Below are 20,000 nucleotides of genomic sequence, written 5' to 3'. Positions count from 1 at the left end.
GCAGAGAAAATGTCAATGTTAAAGTTTACCACGGACACACACACACACACACACACACACACACACACACAGACAACCGAACACCGGGTTTACACAAGTGAGTCAAAAATGGGTGGCGCTGTAGTGTAGCGACGCGCTCTCCCTGGGGAGAGCAGCCCGAATTTCACAGAGAAATCTGTTGTGATAAGAAAGGAATACAACTACAAATCTGGTGAAAAGTTCTTCTTCCTCTATGCGGAGCCCTAAAATGACTCTTCATATGGTTGAGAGAGAGAGAGTGAGAGAGAGAGAGAAGACGAAGAAGATTAGCAGGGGCGTCTACAGTGTGTGTGTGTGTGTGTGTGTGTGTGTGTTGTGTGTGTGTGTGTGTTGTGTGTGTGTGTTGACATGATAAATATTATTGTGGATGCTTGCTTGTAGTCCGTCCTGTTTCATCAGCGAAAGTGGTTTGAGTGTGACAGTGAAAATGTTGATTATTAATAATTACTCTGCAGGACTGTTGCAGGTTGTTGATGTAAAGACCGTGGAAGTTTTACTGGTTCCAGTCCAGGATTAGATTTGTTGCTGTTGTTTGGTTGTTGTTGTTGTGCTATGCTGCGTTTGTGGCTATTTTCTTTTCTTCTCTCTGGATTGTGTTTGTGCGTTTTTGTGGGTTTTTTTTGTTGTTGTTGTTGTTGTTGTTGTTTTGTTTTATTTTTGCTGTGAGAAGAGAGAGAGGGGGAGAGAGAGAGAGAGAGAGAGAGAGAGAGAGAGAGAGAACATGACAAGACAAATTATTGACGAGGCTTTTAGATAAGCAACGAACGTGTCTCTGTGTGTGTGTGTGTGTGTGTGTGTGTGTGTGTGTGTGTGTGTGTGTGTGTGTGTGTGTGTGTGTTTGTTTGTTTGTTTTTGTTGTTGTTGTTGTTGTTTGGTTGTTGTTTTTTTACACCCAGTCGTTTCTCTAACGAGTGCAGACAGAGACCCACACATACAGAGAGACAGACAGATTACGCGTTGCCATGAGATATGTACTGAATGCATTACGCTCTGTTTCTGTTCCGGGACTTGCAATGTCCTAATTTGATACCGGATTTCGGGACAGGTGAACAAAACATCTTCAAGTTCATGTGTGCTCGTGTTGTGTTGTATCTATTTATTGTTTATTGTTCACTGACCCTGTAAACGTTCCTTAGATGTGTTGGTTGAATTCAGTGTGGTCCCTTTGATGTTCTTGTCTCTTAAGTGGGTGTTATTTTATTTCATGAATGTATTCATTTTATTATTTTTTTCATGATATTGCTGATCGTTGTTGATGATGAATTTTGTTAAATGTTCCGACGGGCGCAATAGCCGAGTGGTTAAAGTGTTGGACTGTCAATCTGAGGGTCGGTCCCGGGTTCGAATCACGGTGACGGCGCCTGGTGGATAAAGGGTGGAGATTTTTTACGATCTCCCAGGTCAACATATGTGCAGACCTGATGGTGCCTGAACCCCCTTCGTGTGTATATGCAAGCAGAAGATCAAATACGCACGTTAAAGATCCTGTAATCCATGTCAGCGATCGGTGGGCTATGGAAACAAGAACATACCCAGCATGCACATCCCCGAAAACGGAGTATGGCTGCCTACATGGCGGGGTAAAAACGGTCATACACGTAAAAGCCCACTCGTGTGCATACGAGTGAACGCAGAAGAAGAAGAAGTTTAATGTTCCGGCTCGTCATTCACACTGGTGATTGTGGACATTTTTGTTAGAGTATCGATTTTGACATTTGAGTTTTATCATTTAGGAGAGGAGGGGGAAGGGTGTGGATGAATGGTAGACTTTGGAAAAAGAAAACAGATAGACAGAGGGTGGAATTTGAGATAGATATTCAAGTACAATTACAGAAAATAACTTACGGACTTCCTGACAGAGAAGTCGTTAACCTAACAAGCGAAACAGCTGATAATGAATGATAATATATGCAATGTTCTTAGATGTGTCAGTGAGGTCGTGTGTGCTCCCTTTGAATGTTTAACCATGACATGTAACAAGTGCATATTCTATTGTTGTGTCTACACGACAGCAGTTTAATTCATCTTCAGAGACAACAAAATCGTAGATACTTTACTGAAAATCGGCCATGGGCTATGAGTAGACTTGTCGAACGCTGATATCCATTCTGTATGATATCCAGTGGAGCACAGATTTTTTTTTTTTTTTTTTTTTTTTTTTTGTTAACACAAAGTTAACACGGCGGAAATGTTTTTGTTTTCTTCTTCTTCAGCTGTACAAACCTGGAATTCACTGCCCTTATTTCTCAGTCTCCCCCACAGTCCCTCACATTATTGTTATTATTGTTGCTTATAGTCCAGCCGACCGCACAGGGCCATATCAGGACAGTCAAAACCATACAAATGCTCAACTGCGTCAACACAAAACCGTCAGATCTACAAAACAAAAACCACAAAGGCAAACCCACAAAACACAGTTCATGACAACACAATATCCTAACCATTTAGCTCCTTATGGCAAATAAGACTAAGCCATGCTGAGGACGACAGTCCTTCCGCTAAATTTATCATCCCGAGTTTTTAAAAAAAAATCGTAAAAATAAAAAAAATCAATATTTCAAAGCCGAACAAATAATACATAAAAAGGCTAGTGCCCATCCCAGTGTTTACATCTCACTACCTAATCGCCAGAGCAAAACAACACAGATAGTACATCATAAGCTGCGGAAAAGAGAAAAAAATGTCAAGGCCTGCTTGAAAAAAAAAGAAAGGGGAATGGACTGGGAAGGCATAAAAAGGAGACAACAGTGAAAAAGAAGAAGAAAAAAAAAGGCAGAAACGAAGAGAGTGATAGAAAAGAGGAAATTTCGAGCACAGAATTTCCAGAAGGTGGGGATGCTATTTATACTGAACGACCCCCGGCATCTCCACGGGGGTGGGGGTGGGGGGGACAGTCCATCACTCACATCCTTTAACTCTCTCCATACGAACGGCGAAAGAGACGACGTTAACAGCGTTTCATCCCAATTACCATCATCAAAATATTGCAAGCGGAAGGCTCTTATACTGAAGAGGTGAATGTTGACAAAGAATACCACAATTCTGACGACGGAAGCTAAAGGTTGGGTCATTCAGACACCCACTGGACATCCGACGGGTCTGTCTAGAGGAGAAGAGAGGACTGGCCGTACTGAGTGAGTTAATGAACGCAGACTGATATCTGAAACGTCGGACGCTTCTTACCAAAAGAGCGTTTTGTTTTACAACCTGCGGTTTAAGAAAAAAAAAAAAACCTTTCTTCATTTACCAAAAAACTTCCATGCCCAGCAATAGGGGTGAAAGGTGAATTAAACCTTGAAATCATGTGTGTGTGTGTGTGTGTGTGTGTGTGTGTGTGTGTGTGTGTGTGTGTGTGTGTGTGTGTGTGTGTGTGTGCGTGCGTGTGTGTGTGTGTGTCTGTGTCTGTGTATGTGTGTGTGTGTGTGTGTGTGTCTGTGTATGTGTGTGTGTGCGTGTGTGTGTGTGTGGTATGTGTGTGTATGTGTGTGTGTGCGTGTGTGTGTGTGGTATGTGTGTGTGTGTGTGTGTGTGTGTGTGTGTGTGTGTGTGTGTGTGTTGCAGTGGCCCTGTTCTGCATCCCCATCACGGCTGCCCGCTACGTGTACCAGGTGTGGGTGTTCGGGGAGATCATGTGCAAGGCCACGGGCTACCTGCAAGGTTGGGGCACACACCACCCTCACCTTTTCTTCTTCTTCTTTATCGATACACTAATACTCATGATAGAGGGAGTTTGCGCTATATAAGTTTTTGCGCCTTATACATATTATTATTACTATTAGCAGTAGTTCTTTTTTTTATGTATTTATCTATTATTTATTTACTTTTTTTTTCTCTCTCAAGGCCTGACTAAGCGCGTTGGGTTACGCTGCTGATCAGGCATCTGCTTGGCAGATGTGGTGTAGCGTATATGGATTTGTCCGAACGTAGTGACGCCTCCTTGAGCTACTGAAACTGAAACTAATTACTATAAGTATTATTATTATCAGTAGTAGTAGTAGTGGTGGTGGTAGCAGAAGTTGTAGCAGTAGTACTGGTACTGGCACTAGTAGTAGTAGTAGTAGTAGTATCATTATCAATTCTATCATTACTATTATTATGAATATGATGATGATGATCATCATCATCATTATCATCATCACAATCACCATCATCACCATCACTATCACCACCATCATCATCGTTGTCGTCGTTGTCGTCATCGTCATCATCACCACCGTCATCGTCGTCGTCGTTGTCATCATTATCATGATCGTCGTCGTCGTCGTCGTCAACATAATCGTTGAAATCATCATCAATAACATCATCATCATCATCGTCGTCGTCGTCGTCGTCACCATCATCATCATCATCATCATCATCATCATCACCACTATCATCATCATCATCATAACCGTCACCATCATTAGCACCATCATCACCATAACCATCATCATAACCATCATCATCATCAGTGTGTGTGTGCGTATCTATCTGTGTGTGTGTGTGTGTGTGTGTGTGTGTGTGTGTGTGTGTGTGTGTGTGTGTGTGTGTGTGTGTGTGTGTGTGTGTGTGTGTGTGTGTGTGTGTGTGTGATTAAGTAATAAAACACGCGTAGTCTTTGAATCTGTTTTATGCTTTTGTGCATTAAATCATCATTTTTTTTCTTCTTCCTTTTGTACGTTAGTGTGTGTTGGGGGCTGGGGGGGACGGAGGGGGGGGGTGCGTGTGTGTGTGTGTGTGTGTGTGTGTGTGTGTGTGTGTGTGTGTGTGTGTGTGTGTGTGTGTGTGTAATTAAGTAATAAAACACGCGTAGTCTTTGAATCTGTTTTATGCTTTTGTGCATTAAATCATCATTTTTTTTCTTCTTCCTTTTGTACGTTAGTGTGTGTTGGGGGCTGGGGGGGGGACGGAGGGGGGGGGGGGGTGCGTGTGTGTGTGTGTGTGTGTGTGTGTGTGTGTGTGTGTGTGTGTATCTATCTGTGTGTGTGTGTGTGTGTGTGTGTGTATCTATCTGTGTGTGTGTGTGTGTGTGTGTGTGTGTGTGTGTGTGTGTGTGTGTGTGTGTGTGTGTGTGTGTGTGTGATTAAGTAATAAAACACGCGTAGTCTTTGAATCTGTTTTATGCTTTTGTGCATTAAATCATCATTTTTTCTTCTTCCTTTTGTACGTTAGTGTGTGTGGGGGGGTGAGGGGGGGCTGGGGGGACGGAGGGGGGGTGCATGTGTGTGTGTGTGGGGGGGGGGGGTGTGCTTGTGTGTGTGTGTGTGTGTTTGTGTGTGTGTAAGGGAGGAAAGCGTTCAATAACTACCCCTTATTGTTGTTGTTTTTGTTGTTATCACAATCATTATTATCATCTTTATTATTGTTATTACCGTTATCATCATCATAGGTACCATGTGAGGCGCATATGAGCATGCACTATATATAAGTACCATATTATCATTGCTGTCGTTCATGTTGTTACTATCAATGTTGTTATTACTATCGTTGTTGTTCTTGTTGTTGTTGAGGTTGTTAGCAGTTGTAGTAGTAGGAGGAGCAGCAGCAGCAGCAGCAGCAGCAGTAGTAGTAGTAGTAGTGCCGTTGTTGTTTCTAATATATCATTATCATTTTTTTTTTCTTCGTCATAAGTACCATGTCAGGCGCATATGAGCATGCACCACATGAGTACCATATTATCATTGTTATCGTTAATGTAATTACTATCGTTGTTGTTGTTGAGGTTTTTGTTTTTGTTGTTGTTGTTAGTAGTAGTAGTAGTAGTAGTAGTAGCAGTAGTAGTAGTGCCGTTGTTGTTTCTCTAATTATCATTATCAATATTAGAATAGAATAGAATATGTCTTTATTACCAAGTGTACCGGGGTCACAAGGAATATTATCATCATCATCAGTATCTCTCTCCCCCTCCCCTTCCCACTATATTCAACCTAAGTTTTATAGTAGCCCATGTCGCTTTAGATTTAATTTGCTTATGTCATCTAGAAATGAGACTGTTTTACGTAATGTTGCGTTTTACATTTACTATGCCTTGAAACGATTACGTACGGCTGTAACTTAAATCATAGTATCAAGGTGAATTTTCATGACAATAATTATGTTAAGATCAAGCACTAGACACTGTGTTATCGTAATTTTGGTTGTTTGTTTTCTATATTATGATTTCCCCTTCAATTAGGGGCTTAGGCCTAAATTTGAAAACACAATTCGCATTTTTATTATTGTATTGTCCACGTGTTCTGTGTAGCTTATTCAGGATTAAAGAGGCTATGCCAGTCTTGAATAAAAGCTAATTTGTGTTTGCACATTTCTTCTGTCTTTGCTGCTGTGTGCACATGTCAAATGATTGGTATAAGGACAGGCCCGGCGCTTCCTTTTTTGAGGAAGTGTCTGGGTTTGTTCCAATGTACCTTTTATTTACCTGTGTGCTAGCTGAATCGGTAGCGTAAGCAGCACTGACTTGAAGTTGTGTACCTTGTGTAATGGAGAGAGTTACCACCCTTTACTATTTGTTAATCATATCGTTTCCTGGCCTCATTATTTGTATAATTTCGCATTTCCCCTTCCACCCCACCCCACCCCACCCCCATATTTTTTTTCAGGAATCAGCATCGTGGCCAGCGTGCTGACCCTGCTGTGCATGGCCTTCGATCGCTACTTCGCCATACGGCACCCCATGAGGAACCGGCAGATCTTCACGGTCCGCAGAGTTAGGCAGCTCATCGGCGTCATCTGGCTGCTGGCGGCCGTCCTCGTCATCCCGCTCCTGGTCATCCGGAAGGTGAGGGTAGGGGATTTTGGAGGCGCCGGTGGGGGAGGGGGGAGGGGCGTGAGGGTGAGGGGGAGGGTGGGGATGGTGGTGTGTGTGTTGGGTGGTGGGTGAGAGTGTGTGTGTGTGTTGGGGGGTGGGGGATGGGTGTGTGTGTGTTAGGGGGTGGGGGATGGATGTGTGTGCGTTGGGGGTTGGGGTGTGTGGTGTGTGTGTGTGTGTGTTGGAGTGTGTGTGTGTTGGAGGGTCGAGGGGGGCTGTGTGTGTGTGTGTTTGTGTGTGTGTGTATGTGTGTGTGTGTGTGTGTGTGTGTGTGTGTGTGTGTGTGTGTGTGTTGGGGGATGGGGTGAGCTGTGTGTGTGTGTAGTAGTAGTAGTAGTAGGAGTAGTACTAGTAGTAGTAGTGTTAAGTTTAACGTCTTTCCACTTTTAGTGATATTAGTGTGTGTGTGTGTGTGTGTGTGTGTGTGTGTGTCTGTGTGTGTCTGTGTGTGTGTCTATGTGTCTGTGTGTTGGGGTGTGTGGTGTGTGTGTGTGTGTGTGTGTGTGTTTATTTTTATCATCTTTAATGTTGTTCATGTTGTTATTCATTTCATTATTTTTCTGTGTCTTTTCTTCATTTTATTTTATGTCGGTTTTATTTATCTATTTATTCATCAATTTATCTATCCATCTATTTCTTCATTCATTTATTTATTATCTATGTATCTGATTTTTATCTCTTCTATGTTTTAATTTATTGTCCCTCAAGGCCCTGACTAAAATGAATCTCAGTGGAAGTACCCAGCTGTTCAGGCATCTTATTGGCTGAGATGTGTGGTGCAGCGTATTTATCATAGTATGTATTAAAACATTGGACGGTCCGAACGCAGTAAAAAAAAAAACATAAATAAATAAAAACAAGAGAGGCAAGGCCTTTAAGACTCACTTGTGTCAAATTAAGTCCCCTAGCATTAATTACAGAGTAATTTCCGTTTTTTACTATCTGCACCAAAACGTTTGCAAAATAAATAAAACTTCCATGCTTAGCAAAAGAAGTTCCTGTTTGAACACAAAATGATATTAATGACTGCTCTTGTTGTTGTGTCAGAATAAGAGGTCAAAGTGCCAAGTTTAGAGAATACAAAAAATATAAATATAACAGTGAATGCAGTTTGCATATAATTAGGCTTCTTTTTTTCTTTTCTTTTTTTTTGTGCCCATCCCAGAGGTGCAATATTGTTTTAAACAAGGTGACTGGAAAGAACTGAATGTTTCCTATTTTTATGCCTAATTTGGTGTCAACTTACAAAGTATTTGCAGAGAAAATGTCAATGTTAAAGTTTACCACACACACACATACACATACACACACACACACAGAGACAACCGAACACCGGGTTAAAACATAGATTCACTTTGTTTACACAAGTGAGTCAAAAAAAAACAAAAAAAAACAAAAAAAAAACGACAGAACAGAACCGACCTGAACCGGAAGTGAACCAACTCTTGTCAGGTGGAGACTTACGACATCGGCCTCCAGCAGCTGGCCCTCAACAGCGTGTCGGTGGCCATGGACGTGCCCAACGTGCACATCCAGTACTGCACCGAGGCCTGGCCCAGCTCCCTCAGCCGGAACGTCTACGATGTGGTCTTCCTCTGTCTGGTCTACGTCCTGCCGGGCTCCCTGACCGTCTTCCTGTACACCCGCATCGGCACCACCCTGTGGGCTAAGGACCAGGCCCTGTCCCGTCAGAACTCCTACGTGGCCAACGAGAGTAAAATGGTTCGTTTGCGTGTCTTTCTTTTCTGTCTTTCTTTCTTTCTTTCTTTCTTTGGGTTTGCTTTAGTTGCTGTTTTGTTCTTGCTTCTTGGTTCTTTGATTTGATTTGATATGGTATGGATACTTGTATAGTGCCCTTATTCCTCGGTCGGAGACCAAGGTCTAATTAATAAGCGCTTTACAAACTCGGGGGGTCATTTGCACGGCAGGCTGTCTACCTAGGTAGAGCCGACTGATGACGGCTGCTGCCACTGGGCGCTTATCATTCGTTTCCTGTGCCATTCAATCAGATTTCAGGCACGCACACATACACACTCAGACAGACATGTAACATTCTTTTTCTTTTTCTTTTTCTTTTTTTTTCTTTTTTTTTTTCTTCTTCTTCTTCTAGCCAAGGACCAGGCCTTTTCTTCTTTTTCTTGCTGTTTTCGTCCTCCTCTTCCTCTTCCTCCTCCTCCTTCTCTTCCTCTTCCTCCTCCTCTTCCTATTTCTCTTCCTCCTCCTCCTTATCCTCCTCCTCCTCCTCTTCCTCCTCCTCTTCCTCCTCCTCTTCCTCTTTCTCCTCCTCCTCTTCCTCCTCCTACTTCTCTTCTTATTCCTCCCCCTCTTCCTCTTCCTCTTCATCCGCTTCCTTTTCCTCTTCCTCTTCCTCCTCCTCCTCCTCTTCCTCCTCCTCTTCCTCCTCCTCTTCTTCCTCATCCTCCTCCCTCTCGTCCTACTCCTCCTTTTTGTTGATGTTCTTCTTCCTCTTGTTCTTCTGTTGCTGCTTTTTCATGAGTCTGTGTGTGTGCGTGACTGAAACCTGACTGAACGACACAGGCAACGAATGATGAGCGCCCAGTGGCAGCCGTCAGTCGGCTCTACCCAGGGAGGCAGCCTGTTGTGCAAACGACTCTTGGTATCCGACAGAGCAAAGTAATAATAATAATAATAATAATGGATACTTATATAGCACACTATCCAGAAATCTGCTCTAGGTGCTTTACAAAGACGCTTATATTAACATAAAAAATTATATCTGTTACATACACACACACACACACACACACACACACACACATCACACACACACATACGCACACACACACACACACACACACACACACACACACACACACACACACACACACACACACACACACACACACACACACACACACACTGCATACATACATTTTAACATACATGTGTATCTAACAGCTACCCTAACACATACGCACACATAGGCAGGCACAAACTTACATAAACACACGCAAAGTATCCATATCATCATCATCTTCTATTGTTTTAATTGTTGTCTCATCATCTGCACCGTTTTGATGGCATTCTTCTGCAGAATTCTGTCAGAGGACAACTCTTATGTTGCCACTGGTTCTTTTTTCCGTGCAGCCAAGGGTGTGCTGCACACGGGACCTCGGTTTATTGTCTCACCCGAATAACTAGACAGCTGGACTGGAAAATGGAGTCACACTTGGAAGAAAAGGCTGTCACGCTACGGCTGACAGAATGACAGACAGACGGACGAACGATGACAAAAACTCAACGACGAATCTGTCAGCCCTCCGCACAAGTCGGAACAACCAGATTCCTCTTGAAATTATAACATTTATTCAAAAACAAACAAACAAAAATAATATTTGGTATTAACTAACACGAAATTCAACAACGAAACAATACTGACACAACTACCCCTCTCACTCGCTTACAAACACACAAAAATTATAGTCTGCTGTGCTCAGTCTCTGCCGCCGCCGTCCAGAATATACCAGTGGTCAGGAATGGATGGGATAAGGGAGATAGTAAGTTGGGGAACAGCACTTAACTGAACACAGCGACCAAGTACTTCCAGCCGACGCCGTTGTCGTCGTCGCTGTTATCGTCGACGCGGTTGTCGCTGCCGCCCCAGAGCACAGTGCCAGTCCTGCACCATGCAGACCTCCCTCCAGCCCACAGCCACAGCCAGCAGAACACAGTGCCAGTCCTGCACCATGCAGACCTCCCTCCAGCCCACAGCCACAGCCAGCAGAGCACAGTGCCAGTCCTGCACCATGCAGACCTCCCTCCAGCCCACAGCCACAACCAGCAGAACACAGTGCCAGTCCTGCACCATGCAGACCTCCCTCCAGCCCACAGCCAGCAGAACACAGTGCCAGTCCTGCACCATGCAGACCTCCCTCCAGCCCACAGCCAGCAGAACACAGTGCCAGTCCTGCACCAGGCAGACCTCCCTCCAGCCCACAGCCAGCAGAACACAGTGCCAGTCCTGCACCATGCAGACCTCCCGCCAGCCCACAGCCACAACCAGCAAAGGAGTGGAACCGTCCAAACAGGCACAACGGAAGAAAAAAACCGAAGAATGGCAAAGTGTCAGTTCTGACTCTGAAAGATGCTAATCGCACCCAGCCTGCCCTTACAATAATGTATTTAACTTTAACTCGATTTAATTTAATTTATCCCAAAATAATAAACATTATTGATATTTCTCATGAACACAACCACAATGACAGGAACACATATTTTCACGGCATCTCTGAATCATAACATAAAATAATATGAACAGCTACAGCAAATTCAAAACAAACATGCATTCACAGCCTCTGTCATTCCCTCCACCACCACCATTCCTGCAAGTCCAAACGACCAGCTGACCAAGGAAACATCACACACCCTCACCCCAGACATGTTATGTGAAAAACCTGGAACTGGTGTTCCAGCCGTTGCAACGCCCGCCGACAAACGACGACAACCTGCTGCTTCACCACAGCAGAAGACATGGGAAGATCAACCCCCAAAACACCTGGTCGAAATGACTCTCACAGCAGTTGACAGAGGAGTGTCAGACATATTTGTATTTGTATTTGTATTTCTTTTTATCACAACAGATTTCTCTGCGTGAAATTCGGGCTGCTCTCCCCAGGGAGAGCGCGTCGCCATACTACAGCGCCACCCATTTTTGGTATTTTTTTCCTGTGTGCAGTTTTATTTGTTTCTCCTATCGAAGTGGATTTTTCTACAGAATTTTGCCAGGAACAACCCTTTTGTTGCCGTAGGTTCTTTTACGTGCGCTTTTACAGGAACAAATCAAAACCAAAACACAACTCACTGACGCGAGTTCTTCCGCACGAGGGATTCGGGCCTAACGCGTTGCCTGCCTACCTGGCGGCTTACAGAAATATGTCAGCTAAGGGGAGTCTCACACGCTGGATATGTCGACGCTACAACTCCCACGTTCACTTGTATGTACACGAGAGGGCTTTTACGTGCATGACCATTTTTTACCCCGCCATGTAGGCAGCCATACTCCGTTTTCGAGAGTTGACCGGGATTCGAACCCAGACCCTCAAGGGCACTGCACTGGCAGATATGGGTCTTAATCATTCTGCCAACTTCTTCTTCAAATGTTTACAATCACCAGTAGGTATGACGGCATGTCAAACACAAATTCCTCCTCCTGTCATTGTCTTCAGTGTCGGGATATTATGACAGGAGGAGTAGAGTATAGCCTTGATGTTTTCAACAATTTTATTCCCCACAAACATCATTAAAAGCAGCTGTATAACAGATGAGCACAAAGCACAACCAGCAAAGCTTATAACCGTGCTCCAGACTGGTTGATTGTCAATGTACTGGGTGCAGTTTAGAAATAAAAGTACACGAAATGGAATGAAATGCAAAAGGTAATAAGTGATCAGTGAAACAAGTAGAAAGAGTGGGTGTGGAAGTCAAAGTGACACATTCACTTACTCATTGCAAATTCCAAATTTCAATTTGCCGAACATATCAAAGGGAACTTTACAAGTTTGCCACGCCACAAGTTTATATTGATCACGTTAATAGCAGCCATTTGTAATTATTCATGCACACACACACACACACACACACACACACACACACACACACACACACACACACACACACACATACACACACACACGCGCGCGCGCGCGCGAGCCTTGTCACGTTGTCCCAAACCTCAATGGACCTCCATGGTAACATCGTCATCATCATCATCATCGTCGTCGCCATCCTCCTCCTCCTCCTCCTCCTCCTCTTCCTTCATCATTAATATAAAGTCCCAAGTTATGTGGCCATCTCATGCCAAGCTCTCATGGTGTCCTCAGTTTTGATACCCCTCCACTTCCGCGCTTGGGGTTAGTCTTGTCAAGGTCTTAAGTGTCGGCAGATTCATGAAGGACTGCCGTTGGAGGGATGTGGTGGCGGTCTCCACTCTGGGGGAGACGCTCACTCAGTCTGGCTCTGCGATTGAGCCATTATTGTCGTCAGTTGGGAGCTTAGTAGGTGGTGTCCTCAGTACGCTAAAACAGAACAGGCACTGTTCCGAACACCACCGAAGAGACTCACTAGCAGTGCAGGGTCTCCGCTGGTCTGGTGTGTGGCCTTCTGGCGACCAAACATCGCTGGTTCCCTGCGGACTGTCGACGCTGGGACTGCGACAGACGAACCCGGAAGTGGCCGTGTGATATGGAGGACTCGGAATGAGCAGCGTGGGAGAAATGCCATGCCACTGAAACGGTGCGCATGATGGGACAACAACAACAGCAACCAAAACTAAAGTACTACGACTACTACTACTACCACTACTACTACTACTACTACTGCTGCTGCTGCTGCTGTTACTACTACTACTACTATTACCACTAAAAAGATCGTCCCCGTTCCTACTACTACTACTACTACTACTACTACTACTACTACTATTACTACTACTACTATTACTACTAATGATGATGATGATAATAATAATGATAACAATAATGATGATGACAATGATAATAACATAACAATGATAATTATGATAATAATAACAATGATTAAAAGATCCTCCCCGTTCCTCCTCCTACTACTACTACTGATAATAATAATAATAATGATGATAACAACAACAACAACAATAATAATAATAAAAGATCCTCCCCGTTTCTACTGCCACTACTACTACTGATAATAATAATAATGATGATGATAACAACAACAACAACAACAACAATAATAATAATAAAAGATCCTCCCCGTTTCTACTACCACTACTACTACTGATAATAATAATGATAATAATGATGAAAATCATCCCCGTTCCTGCTACTACTACTACTACTACTACTACTACTACTACACTACTACTACTACTACTACTACTACTACTACTACTACTACTATTATTGATAATAATGATATTGATAAAAAGATCCTCCCCGTTCCTACTACTATTACTACTACTGATAATAATAATAATAATAATAATAATAATAATAATAATAATGAAATAAATATTTAATAATAATCAAAAGAATCCTCCCGTTCCTCCCCCCCCCCCCCACACACACCCACACCCACCCCTAACCACCCCCACACCCCCATCCCCATCCCCAACCCTACCCCCACGTCCCCCTCCTCCCTCCCTCCACCCACCCCCCCACCCACACACACACACATACAGGTGCTGACCCGACGGAGGCTGGCTCTGATGATGGTGATCCTGTCGCTGTTGTTCGCCGCCTGTTGGCTGCCTTACTACATCATCAACCTGTGCATCAACTTCGGTCCCTCCACCTCCAGTGACCTGATCTCCCTGTACCCTTTCACGGTGCTGTTGGGCCACTCCAACTCGGCCCAGAACCCCGTGCTCTACTGCCTCATGCACCGCGGCTTCCAGCAGATCGTGCTTCGTATGATGCGATGCCAGTGCCGGCGTCTGTTTAGGAAGGTGGGGTTTGGGATGGATGGTTGGTTGGTTAAGGTTGGTTGGTTTGTTGGTTTGTTTGTTTGGAGGGGGTGTTGTTCGTTCGTTTTTTTGTTTTTTTTTAGTTTAGCGTCTTTTCACTATCAGTGATATTAGACGATTTTAAAAAAAAAAGGGGGGGGTAGTTAAGGGGGGGGGGGGGGGGGGACTGGAGCGGGGGAGGGGTGTAGGGGAGAGGGAAGAGGAAAACACAAAAGGTAGAAAACTACCCCAAAAAATGCGTAACTAACATGCAGTTACATTTAACAGTAAACAATTCAATAATAGTAATAACAATCAGAAGCCATTAACACAGTTCTGAAGTATGTTAAAGGAATGTAGAAATAGGGCTATGAACTAATGCCTGTGAAAGTTCGACCATAAGAACCTCGTCAGAAATAGCTTTCCAAAAATCATCTGTAGAATTTGTTATTCTCTTTGAAATACTTAGGCAAGAAGGTACGTAACTGCTGACAGTGAAACAAACGATGATGCAAGCTGAACTGCTTACCACAGATGCATGTAACATTTTTACTATACTTTTGTCTTCAGCGCATCAAGTTTTATACGGAAGAAAGTAGATGTGTTGTTATTAGGGAGGTTGTGTACACGCTTTAGTCGAGAACATTTGTTACATGTGCCTCAACAATGCAGCCCCTGGCTACCTGACCAATCTGCTCATTATCTACAAACCCTCACGCACCCTCCGCTCTTCCTCTGATTATTTTTTAATTATATTATTATTATTTATTTATTTATTTGTTTATTTATTTCTTCTTTTTTTCTTTTTTTTCTTTCTTTTTTTTCTTTTTTTTTGTACGCTTATAGTTGACTTCATCCAGTTTTTGCGCCTTATACATATTAATATTAGTAGTAGTAGTTCTTTTTTATGTATTTATCTCTTCTTTTTCTTTTCTTTTTTTCAAGGCCTGACTAAGCGCGTTGGGTTACGCTGCTGGTCAGGCATCTGCTTGGCAGATGTGGTGTAGCGTATATGGATTTGTCCGAACGCAGTGACGCCTCCTTGAGCTTACTGAAAACTAAAAAAAAATGAAACCTCTGATCCTCTCACTTTCCGGATTCCACGTACCAAGCTCAGTACCTTTGGCCCACGTGCCTTCTCTATCTCTGGCCCTCTCTCCTGGAACAAAACTTCCACTCTCAGTCCGTCAACTGCCTACTTTCTCTTCTTTTAATAAGACTGCTTTTAAAAACTCACCTCTTTTCTTCTTCCTAATAGTCCTCTCCACGATCCCTACTACTCCCACTGCAGCCTGTACCTACTCGGTGTGGGAACCTGAGATGCAAATATTCGACCATAACTCTTTTCTTTTCTTTTTTTTTTTCCTTTTTTCTTTTAATTTTTCCTCTCTTTTGACAGTTTTGTTTAGACGTACAGCAGGTTTTGAAATATGTGTGTGTGTGTTTGTGTGTGTGTGTGTGTGTGTGTGTGTGTGTGTGTGTGTGTGTGTGTGTGTGTGTGTGTGTGTGTGTGTACACGCGCGCGCGCGAGCGCGTGTTTGAATGTATGTGTGATTGTGCTTACATTTTTTTTTTCGTGCGCTTAGAGTTGATTTCATCAAAATTGTGCGCCTTATAAATACCATTATTATTATTATTATTATTATTATTATTATTATTATTATTATTATTATTATTACGAGGGTCATTCAATAAATAAGGTGAATTTTTCGGTATAAGGACTTCTAATACAGATAGAAGCTTACTTTTTTTTTCAACGTAGTCTCCCAGCACTGTCACATACTTTTCCCATCTGTGCACAAGCTTCCATATTCCCTCAGCGTAAAAATCTTTGGACTGATGTCTCAGCCAGTCGCTCACAACACTTTTGACTTCATCGTCACTTTCAAACTTCGTGCCTCTCGTGAACGCTTTCAAGGGACCAAACAGGTGAAAGTCTGAAGGGGCAAGGTCTGGGCTGTAAGGGGGATGAGGGAGCAGTTCCCAGCCCAGCTCGTTGATGGTCTGCACCGTTCGGGCTGCTGTGTGAGGCCTTTCGTTGTCATGATGCAAGATGACTCCTTCTGACTGATGACCCCTGCGTTTGTTCTTCATGTCTTTCTTGACCTGCCTCAGCAGTTCACAGTAGTTGGCACTGTTCACAGTGCTTCCTTTCTCAAGGAATGAAATGGTGATTGGGCTTTGCATATCCCAAAAAACGGTGAGCATCACCTTCCTCGTGGACCGCTGGGACTTGAACTTCTTCTTCACTGGAGAGCCTACGTGCTTCCACTCCATGGACTGCCGTTTGGACTCAGGCTCATAGTGCCAAACCCATGTCTCGTCACATGTGACCACCTTCTTCAGAAACTCATCACCATCCTTCTCATAGCGGCAGAGACACTGCTGGGACAACTCGACCCTCCTCTGTTTGTGCTCTGGAGTAAGCATCTTTGGCACCCACCGGCAGCTGACCTTCGAGTAGCCAAGGTCATCATGGACAATTTTGTGTGCTGTCCCAACAGATAAGCTCAAAGTCCTTGCAATGTCATCCACTGTCACCCTTCTGTCAGACTGAATGAGGCCATTGACTGATTCGATCACTTCAGGAGACCTCACTTCTGTAGGCCTTCCAGGCCTGTCTTCATCCTCAACACTGCTCCGTCCTTCTTTAAACAATTTAGCCCACTTGTAGACATTTTTTCGGCTGAAACATGTGGCACCATACACAGTTGACATTCTCCTATGAATTTCAACTGGTTTGCACCCTTCAGCAACCAAAAACTTGATAACTGACCGCTGTTCAATCCTGGAGCATGCTTCTTGGTCGGCCATCTCTGTTAATCGCCAAAACTCTCAAAGTTTTTTGTGTTTTTTTAATCTGCAAAACAAATTAAATCCATGTGAAAAAGAAGTAAAACACCAAAAAAAAATTTTAAAGTAAGCTTCTATCTGTATTAGAAGTCCTTATACCGAAAAATTCACCTTATTTATTGAATGACCCTCGTATTATTATTAAAATTTCGTCTGGACTCCCCCGTTTTTGGGGGTTGTTGTTTTCTTTTGCGAGAACCGCGTTCGCATGCCGCGTCTCCATTGCCGGTTTTTCTTGGTCACCGAAATGCTTAAAATGTCACAGTAAAAATTGTCTGTTCCGACTAAAAGGAGTTGTATCTATTCCGATGAGTACTTTTTTTTTTCCCCAAGTTTACAAGTTATTTTTCGTTTCATGATTACACCATTTATTTGCTTTAATCTTCTGTCGAAAAGTTGTCCGAAGAAAGGCAGTGCACACAAAGAAAATCCCATGACGTCATATGACCTTTTTCTGTCGCTCTGCAAGCGACGAAAGGTTCCCGACGAAAGCGTGTGCACTATCTCCCTAATACCCATGGTGGTTGTGTCGTGGTGGTGGTGGTAGTGGTGGTGGTGGTGGTGATGGTGGCGGTGATGGTGATGATGATGCTGATGGTAGTGGTGGTGGTGATGGTGGCGGTGATGGTCATGATGATAATGGTAGTGGTGGTGGTGGTGGTGATGGTGGCGGTGATGATGATGATGATGATGATGATGGCAGTGGTGGTGGTGGTGGTGATGGTGGCGGTGATGATGATGATGATGATGATGATGTTGATGGTAGTGGTGGTGGTGGTGGTGGTGGTGGTGGTGGTGGTGATGGTGGCGGTGATGGTGATGATGATGATGATGATGGCAGTGGTGGTGGTGGTGGTGATGGTGGCGGTGATGATGAAGATGATGATGATGATGTTGATGGTAGTGGTGGTGGTCGTGGTGATGGTGGCGGTGATGGTGATGATGATGATGATGATGTTGATGGTAGTGGTGGTGGTCGTGGTGGTGATGGTGGCGGTGATGGTCATGATGATAATGGTAGTGGTGGTGGTGGTGGTGATGGTGGCGGTGATGGTGATGATGATAATGTTGATGGTAGTGGTGGTGGTGGTGGTGGTGGGGATGATGGCAGTGGTGGTGGTGGTGGTGGTGATGGTGGCGGTGATGATGATGATGATGATGTTGATGGTAGTGGTGGTGGTGGTGGTGATGGTGGTGGGGATGATGATGATGATGATGTTGATGGTAGTGGTGGTGGTGGTGATGGTGGCGGTGATGATGATGATGATGATGATGATGTTGATGGTAGTGGTGGTGGTGGTGGTGGTGGTGGGGATGATGATGCTGATGGTAGTGGTGGTGGTGGTGGTGGTGATGGTGGCGGTGATGATGATGATGATGATGATTATGCTGATGGTAGTGGTGGTGGTGGTGGTGGGGATGATGATGGTGATGGTAGTGGTGGTGGTGGTGGTGGTGGGGTTGATGATGCTGATGGTAGTGGTGGTGGTGGTGGTGGTGGTGGGGATGATGATGGTGATGTTGATGGTAGTGGTGGTGGTGGTGGTGGTGGGGATGATGATGGTGATGGTAGTGGTGGTGGTAGTGGTGGTGGGGATGATGATGCTGATGGTAGTGGTGGTGGTGGTGGTGGTGGTGGGGATGATGATGGTGATGTTGATGGTAGTGGTGGTGGTGGTGGTGGTGGTGGTGGTGGTGGTGATGGTGGCGGTGATGGTGATGATGATGATGATGATGTTGATGGTAGTGGTGGTGGTGGTGGTGGTGATGCTGCTGCTGCTGCTGATGATGATGATGGCAGTGGTGGTGGTAGTGGTGATGGTGGCGGTGATGATGATGATGATGATGATAGATATTATTATTGTTATTGATAAGATAATGATGGTGATGAGTACTACTACTACTACTATTACTACTACTATGATTATTGATATTACTTCGTCCCTATCTACGGTCGGAGACCTCACTCAAACCAATTCGTACACTCGAGTTATCAACAGGCTGATATTTACTACTACTACTACTACTACTACTACTACTACTACTACTACTATGTAGGGGTATGCATGCTGGGTATGCTCTTGTTTCCATAGCCCACCGAACGCTGACATAGATTACACGATCTTTGACGTGCGTATTTGATCTTCTGCTTGCGTATACACGCCAAGGAGATTCAGGCACAAGCAGGTCTCCTCATCATTATACTAACCTGGTATCAGATCGGGAAAAAAAAAAGTATCGCCCCTTTACCCACCAGGCGCCGTTACCGATATTCGAACCCGCTTTATCTTTTAACTCACTCAGTACGGCCAGTCCTCTCTTCTCCTGTACACAGACCCCTCGGATGTCCAGTGGGTGTCTCAATGACCCATCCTTTGGCTTCCGTCGTCAGAATTGTGGTATTCTTTGTCAACATTCACGTCTTCAGTATAAGAGCCTTCCGCTTGCAATATTTTGATAATGGTAATTGGGGTGAAACGCTGTTAACGTCATCTCTTTCGCCGTTCGTATGGAAAGAGTTAATCATTCGCTAACAACGCCTGTCCCTTCTTGAGATGATAAAGCATTCTGTGTCTGTGTATTGACGGCAGAACACCCTGACGAGGATGCAGACGGAGCGTACCCAGCTGCAGGGCTCTGTCCACACCTCCCAGCACAGCGTCCGTCGCCTTCACCGCCTGTCCAGCGCTGACCACCAGATCAACGCCGTGTGAGACGGACCTCGCGCCCCCTTATCCCCTCCCCCTCATACCTACCCCCACCTCCCCTTCCAACTTCCCCCCCCCCACTCCCCGCCACACCCCAACCAACCCCAACAACACCCCCAAAACCCTACATCCCTCACCCACACACACACACACACACACACACACACACACA

At 44.4% G+C, this 20,000-nt stretch overlaps 1 protein-coding gene across 1 annotated transcript in view; it reads left to right on the top strand.

Moving 5' to 3' along the window:
* LOC143294610 (QRFP-like peptide receptor) overlaps positions 1-19,834 on the top strand; it is a 194,488-nt gene extending 174,654 nt beyond the window's left edge. The window contains exons 3-7 of the mRNA XM_076605985.1: positions 3,601-3,696; positions 6,618-6,796; positions 8,279-8,548; positions 14,004-14,270; positions 19,712-19,834. Of these exons, the coding sequence (XP_076462100.1) occupies positions 3,601-3,696; positions 6,618-6,796; positions 8,279-8,548; positions 14,004-14,270; positions 19,712-19,834 (935 nt within the window). The remainder of the gene's footprint in view (positions 1-3,600; positions 3,697-6,617; positions 6,797-8,278; positions 8,549-14,003; positions 14,271-19,711) is intronic.
* Positions 19,835-20,000: the final 166 nt, after the last annotated feature.

This window comes from Babylonia areolata, chromosome 20 (genome assembly GCF_041734735.1).
Source record: "Babylonia areolata isolate BAREFJ2019XMU chromosome 20, ASM4173473v1, whole genome shotgun sequence".
NCBI lineage: Eukaryota > Metazoa > Mollusca > Gastropoda > Neogastropoda > Buccinidae > Babylonia > Babylonia areolata.
This window is presented reverse-complemented; position numbering and strand designations above follow the sequence as displayed.